The sequence below is a fragment of the Conger conger genome, chromosome 6, assembly GCF_963514075.1.
Source record: "Conger conger chromosome 6, fConCon1.1, whole genome shotgun sequence".
Classification (NCBI taxonomy): Eukaryota; Metazoa; Chordata; class Actinopteri; order Anguilliformes; family Congridae; genus Conger; species Conger conger.
In genome coordinates this window covers 15,414,389-15,432,256 of record NC_083765.1, presented here as the reverse complement: position 1 = coordinate 15,432,256, position 17,868 = coordinate 15,414,389, and the positions used below count along the sequence as shown (strand labels likewise).

At 36.3% G+C, this 17,868-nt stretch overlaps 2 protein-coding genes across 2 annotated transcripts; both read left to right on the top strand.

Moving 5' to 3' along the window:
* The first annotated feature begins 5,065 nt into the window (after window positions 1–5,065).
* Window positions 5,066–9,077, top strand: LOC133131734 (transmembrane emp24 domain-containing protein 6-like). The gene is made up of 4 exons (XM_061247160.1): window positions 5,066–5,266; window positions 6,564–6,690; window positions 7,795–7,964; window positions 8,844–9,077. The coding sequence occupies exons 1-4, from the start codon at window positions 5,066–5,068 to the stop codon at window positions 9,075–9,077; spliced, it is 732 nt and encodes a 243-aa protein (XP_061103144.1).
* Window positions 9,078–12,602: 3,525 nt separating this feature from the next.
* On the top strand, window positions 12,603–17,868 carry LOC133131468 (hatching enzyme 1.2-like). Its single transcript, XM_061246840.1, has 9 exons — window positions 12,603–12,743; window positions 13,277–13,322; window positions 13,692–13,757; window positions 14,484–14,633; window positions 14,848–14,965; window positions 15,365–15,543; window positions 16,198–16,279; window positions 16,442–16,566; window positions 17,700–17,868. The coding sequence occupies exons 1-9, from the start codon at window positions 12,675–12,677 to the stop codon at window positions 17,711–17,713; spliced, it is 849 nt and encodes a 282-aa protein (XP_061102824.1). The 5' UTR covers window positions 12,603–12,674; the 3' UTR covers window positions 17,714–17,868.

Sequence of the window (17,868 nt, the reverse complement as noted above, 5' to 3'; positions counted from 1 at the left end):
CACATCACACAGACCTCTGCTCTGCCTTATCCTGAGTTCCACAAGCTTTCCTCCCTGATGAAAAGCAAAGAACATAAAAACAGACAATACAAAGGTTTAATATCAGGCAAACATTTGTTTCATAGATATTTCACATTGCCCTGAATAAGCTCTAAATGGTCATCTTGGACTAAATGAACAAATCGAACTAACTAAAAACAAAAAGAAAACCATAGGCTACTATACTAATTGTAACTCTTATTTGGAAAAACAAGCAAACAAATAAATGATAGATGGGAACAAAGAAAACAAACAATTCAGGCTTTACCACTATAGTGGCAAGTATGATACAGGCAACTGAGTGCGACATAGAGTGAGGTTGGAAATTGACTAAAGAAATTCTTGTGCCCACATAATATATCCTTTATGATAATGCTCAGCCGCAGGTGTTCAGTAACCTTAAACCTTTAACCTGGGATGTTGTCTGGTAGTGACTGTGTCTCTCTATGAGTGGCATAGCTACAAAGACCCCACATCTAGAAAGTGATGCAGTGCAGGGGAAACCCAGGCATAGAAGACAAATACAGTCTGAATTGTGAGTTGGAAAAGTCCGGTCAATGATCCACCCCTAAAAACATTTGGACTGTAAACCTCAATACATTACACAAACTGGGAAATAAAATAATTAGGACTTTTCTCCTTCGTAATCAGACTTTATCTATTTGACTGAGTGCAAGCAGTGATTTACTTGTGAAGTACTGTAATATTGGGATATTCTGTAGAAAATATTATATATATATCTATATATACAGATTTAATATGTAACATTCTGGTTACATTTCCTAGCATTGTCTTTTGAAATTGCCCGATAGGCACAAATGTATTAAAGTCAAGAGGTTTTCAATTCAATATTGCTGATCATGGATTGAAATGAACCTTCTTGCAGCTAAAACCAACCGCCTTTTATTACATAATGTAAATAAGTTGTTTTATTGTGAGAAATTAGTGGAAAAATACAAAAAATACAAAAAGGTTTCCCAATATACACTTCAATACAATGAATTAGGCTGTGCATAAATTATCCTAGGCAGTTCTAATCTTGGAAGATTAACCCTAGCTGTCAGCACACATGCTCAGAGCCTCTTACCACAGGAGCTTATGACTTTTCTTAGAGCTCCAAAAAGGGGTAGGGTTGTGCCTCCAAATGCTCCAGTGTATGTATAGATGTCTGCCAAAGTTAAAGCCGCAGACAAGATTATCTGGTGACATCGTACTGACCTGCAGACTGACATTGAAGTAAAATACATGCTCATTATCAGGAGTAGTAGTTGTTCACCTCAGGGAATGGTAGTTGTTCCCCTCAGGGAATTAAATGTCTAGCAATATACAGTTGGGCCACTTGTCTATCACGATGGGTATTATATGTGTATGTCTGTGTGCTGTGTGTACAGTATGTGTTCGCGTGTTTGTGAATGTGTGAATGTGTGAGAACATACATGTGGGTGTGGATAGTCTCAGGATAGTGTGTGTGTTCTGCCTATTCTTTTTTTGTTGCTGTTGTTTTGTTGCTGTTGTTTATCCAATGTGCACCGTGCCTTAATAACTGCAAAGTATGCTGGCAGTGTGATGACTATGACAATGACTGCAATAACACCATTTTATTCATATTATTAGAATACTTAAACTAAAATTATGTAAGGTGCAAGCATTCATATTACCGTACCCAGTCTCAGTCCCCTTATACAGAGTTCTTCGCCCCAAGAATGGTTGCAATGCTGATTCTCTTTTTGTGCATCTAAATATCTGAGATATTCATAAGAATATTTGAGGTTATTTAAGTACACAGTGATAATGTTCAAATAACTCATCAAACTAGCAGAGCAATATGTATGTATGATTATACAGTGAGGCTGGGATAAATGCAGCCTCTGCCAGTAAGATGCCTTCTACCTTCTGCCAGAGAGTGTTCTTGGTGTTATCAACCGATAATAACCCACCGGCACGGAAGGGGAGTGCATGTTGGAACATTACGCTGTAGAGAATTATTGTAGAACCTAAATTTGCTTATATTTTTGCACCACTATTTTAAAACATGGTGTAAAAGTGCCTCCTTGCACTATGTGTACATATTACAGGCAACAGGTGTATTTTTGGTGATATGGTGTTATAGAGTTTATAGCATTTGTTTAAATCCTATAGAGGACCACTGCTATGTTATGTTCTCTGAGGGATATATACAACACTGTGCAAAGGTCTTAGGTACCCTAGGTTTTTTTTTTTAATATGAATTTCATCTTAGATATTATTATTATTTTTTGGGGGTTTTCTGCAAATTTGAGATTTCCAAATTTCAATTTTCCAAACAATTAAATATTAAACTGAATTTGTAAAATTTCATTAAATAAAGAAACATAATATGTAATAAGATTTAAAAAAATGGTTTTACATGTGCCAAAATACTTTTGCACAGTACTGTACCTGAACATAAGAGCACCAGAGAAAAGGCTTTAGATGCTTGAGACTTGAGTGATCCATGCATTTTTATTCTTTATCTTGTAAACATTTCAAATGTGTGGTTCAGGAAGAAAGTGAATATTTGTATGTATAACTGTATATACTGTATTACACACACACACACATACACACACATATCCTTTTAAATGTCAAGAATATGCTATCAATTTGTACTTCATTGAAGAAAAAAAAACATTGTACTTTTAGACTGGTATGATGTTTTAGCTAGGCGTTTATTGTGAGAAGTGACAGCACACAGGGAAAGAGTTTAATTTAATTGTATCTATTATGAAACACATGGCAAATGAAATCATCTTGGGGCAAAGCAGCAGAGCATTGCTGCCACAGTGAAAAAATATTTTCCTCTCAGTACCTCATTATAACAAGAAACCTTTCACATTACATGGCATTTTCTTCATTATAACAAGAAACGTTTCTTGTTAAAACAAAATCCCTTTCTTGTTATTACGATATACCATGTATCTCATTACAACGGATAAAAACGGATCATTAGATTTAAAAAAAATCAAGAACAGCCCTAGAGTGCCCTCTCCTGGGATCACAGAGGACTATTCTCACAATGAAATATTATGATAGCTACTGCTGTCAATACACGTAGCCTATGAAAAATGATGCACCGAATTTGTTCAGTGAAGCCCAATAGCTCAGAGAGTCCCCATACATTTCATAAGTATGCATGGGTATGCATACTTATTGCAATACCATCTAAAGTGCTCAAGGATTGTATGAGCACATATCTCAACCCAAGATGAAAGTAAATTTTGAGGAAGACCCACACATGAGCCATTGTCTGAGTTACTAGCCTTCAGTGGATGATTTCTGTGTATCATTTTCGATTGCTTATATTTTATAATTATGACAACATAAGCTATTTTCTTGTGTAAGGAGATCCTTTTCTCATTATACTGTTATAAGAGGTCCAACTTATTGTGTTTCACTGTAACAGCACTCTTTCACTGCTCTTATGTATTTGTGTTTCGTGAAGAATACTTAAAAAAAAAGAAAAGAATAGTTTACACTGGAGATGTTATAATGGATGCTTCTTTTTAAATAAAAATGTCTGTACACATGCAATGTAGCATTAAATAGAAAGTGGCAGGCACATCAGCATGTCAATTGACATAGACGTCTCTATTCCCTCCTGTTTCTGTCTTTTGGTTAAATCTGTTTTTAGTACAGAGAATCACTGTGATTCCTCTATTTACTTCTTTTATGAGTTTATAGGTTTTCTAGAAAAGTGTTCTTTGTACATATGTTCTTTAATGCTGATTTAATGGGAGAGGGTGTGTGAGAGAATGACTATTGAAATTAAAAAATGTCAAAACATGTCATAAAGTGTTGTAAATGTACTGTCCATATGACGACAGAGAAATAAATATTGATACTGCAACTTCATCTGGCCTTTTTTGTATGTGTCCATTATGAGTTGGACACAGACTGTATATAATGGTCTGGTACCAGTGATCTAGGTACTGTATGTGAGGAACAGAACTGATTTCAGCAAAGAATAATAGGAGTGGGGTGACATTATGTGTGATTAATTCTTAAAGGAGTAACATGGTGGTTAGCCAGACTTTCCTTGTTTTCCTTGATGAAAGTATTAAATATGTCCGTTCTTTAGTTTAATGATGATAACCTTGCATCACATGAGGATAACCACTCCTCTATTTACACAGTTTGCACCACTGGCCTCCAGGCAAGACATGCAAATATTTCACTAACATTAGGTTCACTTAAATTAGAGTGCCTTTTAAGGACTATTAGACTATTTCTGGTTATATTAATTTAGCTGTAGGAACAATCAATCAATGTGTAGAAAGTAAGAGCACGGTTTCTAAATCATAAGTAATTGACAGTTCTCATTACCATGCCCAGACAGTTTGGGTGAACTTTTATAGTTAGGCTTAGAAAAAGAAGTTTTAAAATACATTTAAATGACTGCATAATAAAAAAATGCACATTTGTTTAGTTTGTTTGTCTTAAGACAATCGGCAAGTGTCACATTCAACCACCATGTTACTCCTTTAAGCAGACAAATGTGGCAGAAAACATGAATAGATTAGCTACTCTATACTCGGTACTGATGAGAACTGCATTGTCATTTTAGGATTAATATTTTCCACTAGCAATCATATTAGCAATGATTTAATTATCTTTATTAGCAACCATCCCCATCACAAACACACATTAGTCCATTGTTCTTCAGGCGGAAGAAAAAATGATTAGCTTAAATGTCAAAATGAATGGCTCATCCTGATGAAACGCTGATGGGCCTCACAGTATAATTCAGATTCCAGAATTATAATTATATACTAACAGGGTGAGATGCCTGTTTACTTCAAAGACTTCAGTCCTTCCCCTTGCAATTTAAAGCTGAGTTTGTTTGCTGTCAGGACCTCATACCAGTTGTGGAATGACTCGATTTTTCCCACAACCTTGCAAAAGGAGGTTAATCATTTCTTAGCTCTGAAGTCAATCAGCAGTATGAGACGAGCTCCTCTGATCCCTGCTTCTGTGTGACTGTATGAGTGAGAATACGACAATGTCAGGTATGCTCTCCTGTACTGCTTTCCTGCTGCTGATGGTAATGGGCGGTTTGGGACAGACCACTGGGGTCCAGGCCGAACCCGGAGATCAGGAGCTGCTCTGGGGTTCAGACCAGTATGACTTCGCCATTGTGCTGCCAGCATCTGGAATGGAGTGCTTCTGGCACTTTGCACACCACGGAGAGCATTTCTACCTCACGTTTATGGTAAGTTAGCATTCATGTCCGGTGCACATCCAAATCCTCTGTAATGAACCCCAGACCTGTCTTCAGAATCGTCTGATATAATGAGTGAAAATAAATGAATGATTGCAATGCATAATGATTCATTATCCAGTTTAATTGTAACCATTTGGTGCATGGTGCCGCAGATGTCGATAAGTGAGTTTGCACAAATGTCAATTGAAATCACGATCAACTCATGATAGGAAATCAGGCTTACAAAACAAAGATATTTAAGTTTAATTCTCAAATATGAGACAGTGCACCAAATGGAGATTATTTATTTTTCCCAGAGGGAATGTAACAAGATGGACCTACACCCAGTGGGCAAGTTATTAGGTACAACTAAAAGCAGGTAACAGGGCTGCCACCAGGGAATTTGGTCCCCATGATCTCACATTGGGCCCCACCACTCCAGAAAATCCCATGTTCAAAAACAATATGTTTTGAGGGTCCCTGCAGGTCAGGGACCTTGCAATCGTCCTAATCGCCATAACAGATACAGTAGCGCCCAATTTTGCCTCCATAACAGCCTGAATTGTCTGCGGCATGGATTCAACAAGGTGCTGGAAACATTCCTCAGGGAGTTTGATACATGCTGACTTGACACACATCCTGCAGATTGTTTGGCCACACATCCACTCATCCCAGAGGTGCTTTATTGGATTGAGATGCGATATGAGGACTGTGCAGGCCGGTGGAGTAAACTGAAGTTACTGCCATGTTTGTGGAACCAGCTTGAGATGATGATGTGTGCACATCATGGGGCGTTATTTTACTGGAAGTGTCAGTTTGAAAAAGGGTAGACTGTGACCATAAATGGATGCACATGAGCAGCAGTAATGCTTAAGTATGATGCAGCATTGGACTGATACTGATGAACACATGATTCACTGTTTTGAGCAGCAAAATCTGAATTATCAAGCAGGTGTACTTAATAAAGTTGCCACTAAGTATAGTTTGTATACTTTTTGAATAAGTAGGATGCACTATGCATTTTAGAGATAGTCACTATGATGTGAGGCATGGGAGTCCATCCTCTCTGAAAGCTGTGGCTCTTGCACTTTGGCTATTATAACTGACAAACTAAGTTAGATATTAGAAAACAACAAATCAACTTCTAATAAGACCCTCAGTGAAGTTTCCTCATGACAGTAAAGCGAGCAAAAGAGTACACACATTTTGAACTATTGCAGCTAATTACACTTTTATTTTGAAATAAATACTGTTTGATTAAGATTTGGATGATTTTGATCGTCACAGTTGTGTGTTAATACTGCAGGTTCAGTGGGTAACAGGTGTGGCTAATGCCAGGCACCTTTCCGTCACTGTCAACTCTCCAGCTGGATACCTAGTGACGACAGTAGATGATGCTACTGGCCAAATCAACTTCCAAACTGAGGAGACAGGTAAAGTTGAATCCTTCATTAGGATACTTGAGCATTGCACATATGCTGTACAAAGTAATGGTTATAAAAGTATATATATATATATATATATATATATATATGTAATACTGTACATATGTATCTTATATCTGAGAACATGAGCAAGGAGGATACCCAGCCTCTGGTGATATCTATGGGTTGCAAACTTCAGGCAGTACACAAAGGATTTACAACCAAGTGCTAAATATATGAAGTTCAAGATTTATTATAATAAAATAAGGGGTCTACATATAAAATGGCTGCAATTCCTACATGGATTACTCAATGTGGATGGAAATACCCTTGAATTGCAGCTGGCAGCCGGCCTGCTTTAACCTCATATGCATTGTTTAATTTAATATCCAATGTGAGGGACTACACTACACATGCATACATACATTCAGTGAGCACTTTATTGGGTAGACTTATTTTTTAGATGCATTAAATCATCTGCTGATGTAGCCTATCCACTTAGAGGTTTGATGCTTATGTTCAGAGATGTTCTTCTGCATAACACTGTTGTAATGTGTGGTTATTTGTGTTACTTCACCTTCCTGTCAGCTGCGACCAGTCTGGGACTCCACCTCTGACCTCTCTGATTAGCAAGCCGTTTCTGCCTGCAGAACTTCTGCTCACTCGATTTTAGTTTATTTTTTTGCACCATTCTGAGTAAACTCTAAACATTGTGCATGGAAATCCCAGGAGATCAGCAGTTACAGAAATACTCAAATCAGCCCATCTGGTAACAACCATCATGCCACGGTCAAAATCACTAAGATCACATTTTCCCTGTATTATGATGCTTGATGTGAACATTAACTGAAGCTCCTGACCCGTATCTGTATGATTTTATGCATTGCACTGCTGCCACATGGTTGGCTGTTTAGATAATCGCATGAATAAGTACGTATACATAAATAACATAAAGTGCTGTGAAAAAGTATTTGCCCCCTTCTTGATTTCAGTTTCCTAAATTGGCTATTCTGGCAAAAACTAGCTTGCTAGGCTATCTCATGTTACTTGAAGCATCTATTGTAAATTTGTGGCCCTTTCCTAAATTAAAATTGTTATATTTCATCAATTCAGGTTATTACCAGATGTGCCTGAACAATTTCCACAACCGTTTTGGGAGCATGCAGGTGTTCCTGAACTTTGGTGTGTACTACAGTGATGCAGATGAGGCTCAGAAACAAAAGCAGAAGAAGAAAAAGGAAGAGGCCAGTAAACATCTGAATGACACATTATCCACCATTGAGGTACAGTAGGCATTGATTTAAAGCAGCAAGGACCTTAGCGAACATTACGCTGCGCACATTCACAGAGCATTGAATAGCACCTCTGGGGCCTGTTCCACAAAGCAGGATAGTTCAGTTAGTCAGATCACTGCAACAAGTAAAGCCTGGACCTCCTCCATATGTGGAACATGGACTGAAGTAAAAAGGTGTGCAGTTTTCCAGCTAACTCAGTACTTGTGCTTTGTGGAACAGGACCATGGTTGTGTGCATGATCATAGTTCTAGGGTCTTTGCATGCTAAACATATTAAAAATTATTCAATGCAGTAAGTTGTTGATTTAAAAACTGGCTTATCCTGCAAAGACAGATCATTTGTAGCAGGGTTTATATATATATATATATATATATATATATATATATATATATATATATATATATATATATATAGATATAAATCTAGTCGGAGTACAGCTGTTGCCATGTTTTTATATTTAAGACTAAATAGAGGTAATTCTATCAATATGGATAGAATTGCATCATAGTGGAAAATATTGCAGAATCCACGTTTCGTAATTTTGTCAAGACTGTCATAACTACTTCATCCTGGCTTGTGGGTGGTATGGCATAATGTTTACTATCAGTGGAGCATCTATTTGAGGAAGCACTTAAAATGCTTAATATATGTGGTTTGAGTAGTACATGAAATGCTGGTCTTATTTTATTTTAAAAAATATTTCTTCCTGGGACACAAGTTCCATCACCTAAACACTTTCCATATCGAACTGAATCATAAGTTTGTCTATCTGAAAGTTGTTAATCTCCGTAATTTTTGTATTATTCTCTGATGTTCGCTTGTCTAATACTGAAGGATTAACTCAAACGAATCCTTATTTCTTTCTAGGACAGTGCCATCAAGCTGCAGGGCTATGCATTCCATATGTGGAGACATTACAACTTTGCACGCATGAGAAAAGGTGCAGACTATTATCTGCTTCTCTCCAACTCCAGCTATGTTACCTACTGGTCTGCTGTTCAAAGCATAGTTATCATTGCAGCAGGATACCTTCAGCTGTTCTTCCTCAAGAGGCTATTCAATGCTAAAACAAACACAGAGACCAACAAGCCTCGCTGTTGAGCCCTTATCCTGGGTAATTTGTGTGCATATTCTTGTATCTTGGAGTTTCGTACAACCCTATGAGGTCTGTCATTCAACATCTGTGTGAAACAAATAGAATAAACATATAATTGCTACCTTGCTAATTATCCTACAATGTAAAATAGGATTGAATTAGAGGTGTTTCACAGTGTGTTATGTATCACCGTTTTATTTTAAATTGTAATTAAACATTCAGTCACATTTACTGATATGGTACTGATTCTGTTGAATCTATTGAATTCTGTTGAACTTTATCTTTAAAACGAACTTGAAGTGAAAACAATGTATGGATATCCATGTACACACACACATACACACACACACACACACACACACACACGCACACACAGAGTGATAGTTTTCATTCATTACACCACTGCTTGTGTGTATTTGTGTGTGTGTGTGTATGGGTCTGCCAATGCTTCACAGCCAAGGTGAAAGTTGAAAGTAATGAAGTTTTCTTGAAGTTGTGTGCTATGTCAACCAGCGATATATAGGTATCAGGTAATAATGGATAAACATTATTGCATAGTTCAATGTTAAAGGCGTTTTGCTTCATTCACAAAAAAGCTTTTTCAAATGAAGTCACAGAAAAACACTGATTGTTTATTTAATTCACATCTGGTATTGCATCCTCTGATAAATTAAACACAAACACTTCTTTGGTTTGGGATGTCTTGTACTTTTATAAGTGTATTGCAAAATTATTGCACCTTTACCAAAAATCTTTTTTGGCAGTCTTTTACATTCAGCTAAAAATGTTTCAAAACCTTATTTTGCAACAGCCAAGTAACGGTCTCTGGTCAGGTGTTTTGTAAGTTGTTGCACAGAATGACATTGCCCATCTCCAATGCCTTTTGGATTTTGGGCCTTAGTCATATAATCTTTTTTATGTATTAGGCAATTATGATCAAAAGAACTTAAAGCTAATATATCAGTTTCAACTACAGTGGGTTCCAAAATTATTGGCACCGTTAATACAAATTTGGAAAAAAGGCTGCATTTAATAGACAACATTGATAATAATCAATTATTTAATTATCTTATTTTATGTTCAAATGTAAGTGAAATCTATGCACTTTTATTTCAATATATTTACTCTCATGTTTCAATGTTTTTTTCAATTTAGTAATCAAATTTTCTTCTGAAAATAATAGGTGCCAACATTATTAGCACCCGTAAGCATTAGTGTAAATAAAATCAAACAAAGTGAAATTAGCAATACAATTTTATTTTAATTTAGCTAATCTCAGTCTAAAGAAACTACTGTATATTGTGTCATTCCATCACTTACTGTCTCACTAGAGTATAAAAATGAGGTAAAAAGTAAGCAAAACCCCTTTACATAAACGGTTAAACATACCACTTACTGCAGCACTGTAAGGGCAATAATAAAAAGGTGTATAACATATGGAATGGCTGCAAACTTGCCAGGACGAGGATGAAAGAGCATATTATCCCCACAGAGGGTAAGAAACATGGGGTCAGGGAGGCCATAAGTTATCCAGGGTTCAGAGTTTAAGAATTGCAAGAGTTAAAAAAAACAACAACAGAAAATGGTGCGTCCATACCATAACTCTTTGGAAGGGTGGCACATATAAACAAATAAACAATAAACAAAACCAAGCATCTTGAGTTTGCCAAACCTCATTGGAATTATGACTGGAAGAGAGTGTCATGGTCAGATGAGACCAAAATTTAAAGTTACATACACACCATCAACATGTTTGCCGGCAAAATGGAAGATATACGAGGAGAAGCACCTCATACCTACTGTCAAATATGACGGTGGGTCAATGATGTTTCGGAAATGTTTTGCTGCCAGTGGTCCAGGGGCACTATTTAAGATCAATGGCACAATGAGTTCAACAAAGTACCAGGAAATCTTGGTTGCCTCTGCAAGGAGTCTTGGTCGTAAGCAGATTGTCCAGCAGGACCACGACTCCAAGCACACATCAAAATCCTAATTCCTACAACACTATTTCAGATAGTTACAGTATGACATACTATATTAGAGAAATACCACAGGTGGCATTGTGCAGCTAAACACAGGCCAGGTTCTCCATTCATTAGCAAGTTGGTTTGTATAAAAATAACTGCCTTTACCGAATGTGAACTAGTGAGTGAAATTCTATGATGAGAATTGCACTCACTAGTTCACTTTCAGTAAATAATAAACCCCTTCAGGGTGATTCGAGACAGCTCCGCTTCGTGTCGCGGTATTGCATGACCCTGTCAGGTTTATTTTGCAATAATGACTGCTGTAACCCTTATGTCATATCTTTACCATATACATTTTGTGCAGGGGTTTTATTCATGTTCTAATAAAACCCCTGCACAAAATGTATATGGTAAAGATATGACATAAGGGTTACAGCAATCATTATTGCAAAATAAACCTGATAGGGTCATGCAATACCGCGACACGAAGCGGAGCTGTCTCGAATCACCCTGAAGGGGTTTATTCCGCCTCGCTGTGCATTATCCCGCTTATTACACGGCTACTTACCAAATAAATCAATAATCTGACACAAAATATATATTTTAAAATGATTTTACTGCTTCTGCTAAAATAACTAGTCCATAGCAATGGTCTGTTCTTCATAGCAATCATTATTGCAATACAGAAATAACAGATCGTAGAATTCCGTAATTGACCAATCAGAATCGAGTATTCAGCAAAGCCATGTAATAAATCAATTTAACGCAAACAGGTGCCGATAACATGAATTGATTCAAATGTTTTTGAAAAATGTATGAATTATGTAAAATATGAAAATATATACATACATACAGTACATATGCTGTTCATCTCATCCAATTTATATAACATATTGCAGATTATCATTATATTCTATTAACCAAGCAAATAATATGTTTATTTATTTATTTATTTTATGACAGAGTAAGTTAAATTGAATGAATGACAAAGGATTATGTAGATAATTGGTGTAGTTGCTCATCAAGCAAAACAAGAGGACCAATTTGGTGTTAAAATGTAACTCTGTAGTTTCCTCTGTTTCAAGATCATGATCCATGATTGATAGTGGTATAGAACGTTATAGAACTGTTTTAACATCATATCATATGATATGCATATGAACCTGCAATCTTCCAAAATTCAACAGAAAATGTCTATTTTTTTCTCATTTTAATAATTCTGTAGTTCTGTTATTCTGCAATAAACTAGCATACTTTACACAATGACATTTCTTCCAATGTTGTATTTTTTCATATTGTATGTTTTTTCAAGTTTGGGTAGAATTAGGACCACTACTCCCCAACCCATTTAAAAAAAGGAAATAACTACAATTCAAAGGCCTATGAATGATAGTACACACAATCAAAGCAGTCTAGTTTAATACTCTTTGTAAGTATGTTTCCAAATATGGGAACTTTGAAAAACCGTTTGCTACAGTCCTGACCCTTTCTGTTGAAACTTTTGAGGCTAGCCACACACTTAGGCAACTTGTAGAACTTCTCCCCTTTCTGAAAACACATGGCCAGCCTACCTGTATAAATTGTGAGGGACTCATAACAGCGAGACAAGTGACTGGGACCCACAACTTCTTCAGTATGTCACCCCTCTCCTTGTTCACCTTCACCTGCATGGTGCTCTGTGCAGTGCACTGTTTCCCCTCAGAGGTAAGAACAAATAATATTTTCATTATTAGATAATTAAATCATTATAGTGTGCTTTTAAAATGTATATTATATTCATGCAGGTAACGGTCACAAATTTTTAGATAAGTAACGCTGCCTAAAATTGCTCTTGCTGTTTGTTACATTTCTTAAGCACTTGTAATCACTTGTAATCACTTATATTTTGTGGTCAGCCAAAAAAAATGATGTTACTGATATTTGTACACATCCATTCTGTATCAAAAGCAATTATGCTCATCCTGTAGTCCATTATGCTGGAAGATCTTTGCTGTTGTCCAAATACAAAACCACCTTATTCACATTATATCCACTTATACAGAGCTGGTGTACAGATTTGGTCAGTCTCAGCTCCCACATGCTGACATCTCTTGGTTGAACATTCCTGCAAATATAGATCAATCAAATTGAGCATTCAGGTTTAACACACATGCAAATCAGAAATGTACAATTTATATACAGCATAACTGATAATTGCTCTGCACAAATTAATGTTTTTATTTGTATTCACATAAAAGGAATCATTTGAGGTTTCTGATGAACAGGAGGAGGACTCAGTCAATGGTAGGTACCATAACTCTAATTATTTCCGAAACCTTTCTGAACCAGGAAGTCTCACTGAGAGGAAAAGCTCTTTTGCAAGAATGATATGGTAAGATAGCTGGAGTTTACAGTGTAAATAGAAATACAAAATGCAATCACAGTGAAACATCACAATGATGACAAGAATAAAACTATTGTTACAGTGCATAATCATATGCCACTATATTCCAGGGCTCTTGAGAAATATATCACTACCACTAGATTTTATATTTTTAACTGCTGAATTATGAACTATTATTAAATGTGAGTTTCATCGATTCATTTAATTATTCACATTTCATTATCTAATTATTAATCAAATTTGATGATTCTCTGACAATTCTTTGACAGACAACAGTCTGAAAGAAGAGGAAAGTGATATCTCAACTTTACTTGAGAAAGCCAACAAGAATGTGGGTAAGTGATTTTACTATAGAAGAACAACATTTCAGAGGATCAAAGTAAAAGGGCCTGCAAATTCTCGCACCAAGCACAGTAAGCCAGGGCGATTAATTGTATTGGATTTTGTATTGAAGTGTAAAATAATACATATGTATTTTGTCAACAAACAAAAAAATAGTTTCTGAGTGCCTTGTCTAAATTTATGCTCTAGTGCATGGATGGCCCAAGGTCCAGGACTGAATGGTTACTGTGGCTGGAAGGTCCACAGGGTGATGCATAACTGGCATTACTGTAGCATCTCACAGCTAGCTTAGGTTTGCTCGGATCTCATGTCCTGATCCAGTGGTAGTGCTATCAGTATGCTACCCCTCCCAGGTGCTCCAAATAGTATCTGTTAGCTATTCATGATTAGCCATAGGATAAATAATTATGATTCAGATTTAATATATTGACTGACTAAATTAGATGAAAATGAGGAGACTGGGAATGTCAAAATAATTTAAATGTTCTTATCACATAATACCAGATAATACCAGAAACTATCATTTAATGAAAGGTGTTTCCAACTTGTGCGCAATTATGCTTTTTCAATATACAGTATTTTCCCTATTTACCACCTTTAGAAGAGCAAGCACTTAACAGCCACCTCTTCTCACCATACAGTCAAGCTGAACTTGTCCCAGTGAATGTAATGACTCCAATCACTTTATATGCATTTTATGAAATATATTTCTTTCCAAGGGCAAGGACTGGATGAGCCGACTGTCATTGGGGACATTGCAATTCCTACTGATCTTGGGAACGCTGACCCTTGCACATCTCGTGGATGCAAGTGGAGAAAATCTAAGAATGGCGTTGTTTACGTGCCCTATCGCATCTCCAATCAGTTCTGTAAGTCACCTTTGGCAAATAATGTTACTCAACACAAACATTTCACTGGCCTAATTCTGTCTGAAGTCAGATTGTTTTTTCCAATGGCAGTGGATGTTATTACAGGCTTACCTTATGCCATGAATGTGATTAATATAACATTGAATAAATCTGCTTTCCTTAGACGTGTTGTGCATTAGAGCCTGATGAGTCTTGTCATATTGTTCTCCGACAGCGTCGCGCGAGAGGAGCGTCATTGTGCGTGGGCTGAATTCCTTCAAAGCCTCCACCTGCGTGCAGTTCATCCGCCGCAGGAGGCAGAGAGACTATGTGTACATCCAGTCTCGCAATGGGTACTGCCTGCTCACAGCTCTGATAAACAGCTGTCTCAGATAGATACATAGATACATTTTAGCATCTGCCTCCACATTATTTATTTATTTATTTATTTATTTATTTATTTATTTATTTATTTATTTATTTATTTATTTATTTATTTATTTTATTCATTCTCATCAACTATTTTCCAAACTGAATATAACTGCCCGGATTAATCCCCAATTTTTTTTATATAATAGTAAAGATAAAGAAGAATCCCAAAATTGTACCTACCTTCAGAAGGAGCTATGTTTTTCCTAAAAAATTCTAAAGGTTTTAAAAAATGTATTTTATACTGCGCTGTATTCATTTTCTAGCTCCAGTGCATCATCCTTTCATGAAAAGCACTGATCATTTTTTTCATCATATTCCAGGTGTTACTCTTTTGTAGGGCGGCGGGGCGGTGGTCAGGTGGTGTCTCTGAGTCGCAGGGGCTGTGTCTATCACCAGATTGTCCAGCATGAACTCCTGCATGCCCTAGGTTTCAACCACGAGCAGACACGCAGTGATCGTGATCAACACGTTCGTATCTTGCTTCAGAACGTCATTCGAGGTGTGTGCCTCTACGATCTCCTTCTCTCAGATTTACAGTTAAAAGTGCCCAGAAGCCAAACCTCTCTGGGCAACTACAATCTTGCGATTAGTCTGGCTACATTGTGAGTGCATGCGTTGGACTGTACCATTGGCAATCATGTGCCAGTGCTGCAGATATTAATGTTTTGCATCAACAAAGTATCGAAGTAGTCCTGTTATTGTGTCCTATGACAGCATGACTGAAAAGTCCAATTTCTACTGCAACTTCAATAATGGTTGAAGAACCAAGTGAGCTTTTCCAGTTATGTCCAAATGGCAGAATGATGGTCACAGATGGTCTCCCTTGTGGCTGAAGGCTTTGTTTGGATATTTTCCCAGAATGTCAGAACCAACTGTGTTGATTGCGCCAAAAATTCAGATGGAAAGGGAGAGCTAGTACTCTTATATAGAGTCTGAATTGCTTCCATAAACAGCAGAACAGGAAGAGCTGTAATGTCATCTGGTTTTTTTTGGGACTCAGCTCCATACTGGAACAACTATGCTATTAATTCATCTCACTGAGATTATCTTCACCCATGGCATTACATTGTTCTGGAGTTGACTGGTCAAACCAAAACCATTGTACATTAGCAGAAATGGGGACAGCAACTGTAATAATGTATTTTGTTCGCAGGCATGGAGCACAACTTCAATAAAATCAACACCAACAACCTAGGGACCCCATATGACTACGGCTCTGTCATGCACTATGGGAGGTCAGACAAAATTCTATGATGTACAATGTATATATTTAATTAAATAAAATCTGCAAAAACATTCACAAAATGTTTTTTTTTTTTTTTTTTACAAAAGAAAGTAAAAAATTAATGCAAAACCTAAATAATGATATATTTAATTGTATTTAATATTGTTTGCAGGTATGCCTTCTCCAGGAACAGGCAGCCAACCATTGTCCCCATCCCAAACAGTAATGTGCAAATTGGCAGAGCAACGCAGATGAGCAGCAATGACATTCTGCGTATAAATAGGCTCTATGGATGCAGTAAGAATTAATTTCTTGTCATATGTTGCTTTTGTATCTTTAAATTTTAAGGCAGAGGGGAGTAGAAAACAGCCATAGTAGCAATAGTAGTACATGACATGTAATGTACTAGCTGATTATTACTAGCTGGTTTAATACACTCACTGCTTAGCCTTATAATTAATGTGGCAGCACAAGGCAATGCAATGGTAATTCAAGAGTTATTGCAGTGCTAATCGCATTCCCAATTTGTGAATACTGCTTATGAACTGCATCATACACACACAGCTAATGTTGGACAGTGGATTTGTTAGTAGCAAACTAGTCAATTTTATATGACCCTTCTATGTGGTATTATTAGTCATATCCATTTATTTATTTACATTTCAATTATTAGTTAAAGTGGGGCGTATGTATGAAATGTACTGTAATTCCTACATGGCGGAATCAAAATGTATAAAAAATAAACAGAGAATCTGCACTTTAACCACATGCAAAATGTTTGATTACAAATACAAATACAAAATAGACTGCAGAGGCAAAACAGGCTTTGTTCCAAACATTATTGAGCGCACTGTATATTGTAATATTAGTAATTAATTATTATTATTATTAAAAATTACTTTCAAGGTAGATTAAAACATTTTCATGACAGACCATCACGCAATGTGTTCCATCAATAAGAGTGATAAGTTCACAGACAATTCTTTTTTTTTTTTTTAAGAGTTAATAAGTTCAGATGGAAAACATTGTGACTACATCTGGGCACGCTGGCTAAATTCATTTACATTTCCACATTGCAGAAAGGGCATGTAGTACATATTGAAATGTCGGTATATGCACCTACACTTGCATCGCACCAGGGTGCAGTCTCATCTTTCTAAAACTTAAACCACATTAATGCTGTTGCCTTCTTCATAAATAAACTTTAGAATAGGCAAAGGAAATCCATGCTTCTTTTTGAGTAAGTGCATGAATATGTTTTACAGTGAGTGGATATAATGTCATGTTGTTTCACATTTTGGAAAAGCTTATTTTATCAAATCATTCTTTAAGAAATATCAATGTATATAATTTTTTAAAACATCAGAATTGTGTCAAATATTTATGTACTGAAAATTAAAACAATCTCTCTTTTTTCTGCCTTAAAACAGGAAAATCTGAGTAATTGAAGACCCCTATCTCAAAAAGAAGATTTGCTAGGATTTTTCTGGAAAAGCTTGCTTTATGTCAAAAATAAATAAATAATTATCTGTTATATCAGTACTGTGTTAAATGTTTCTGTAGTGCAAATAAAGCAACATATCTGCCTTGCAAAAAAAA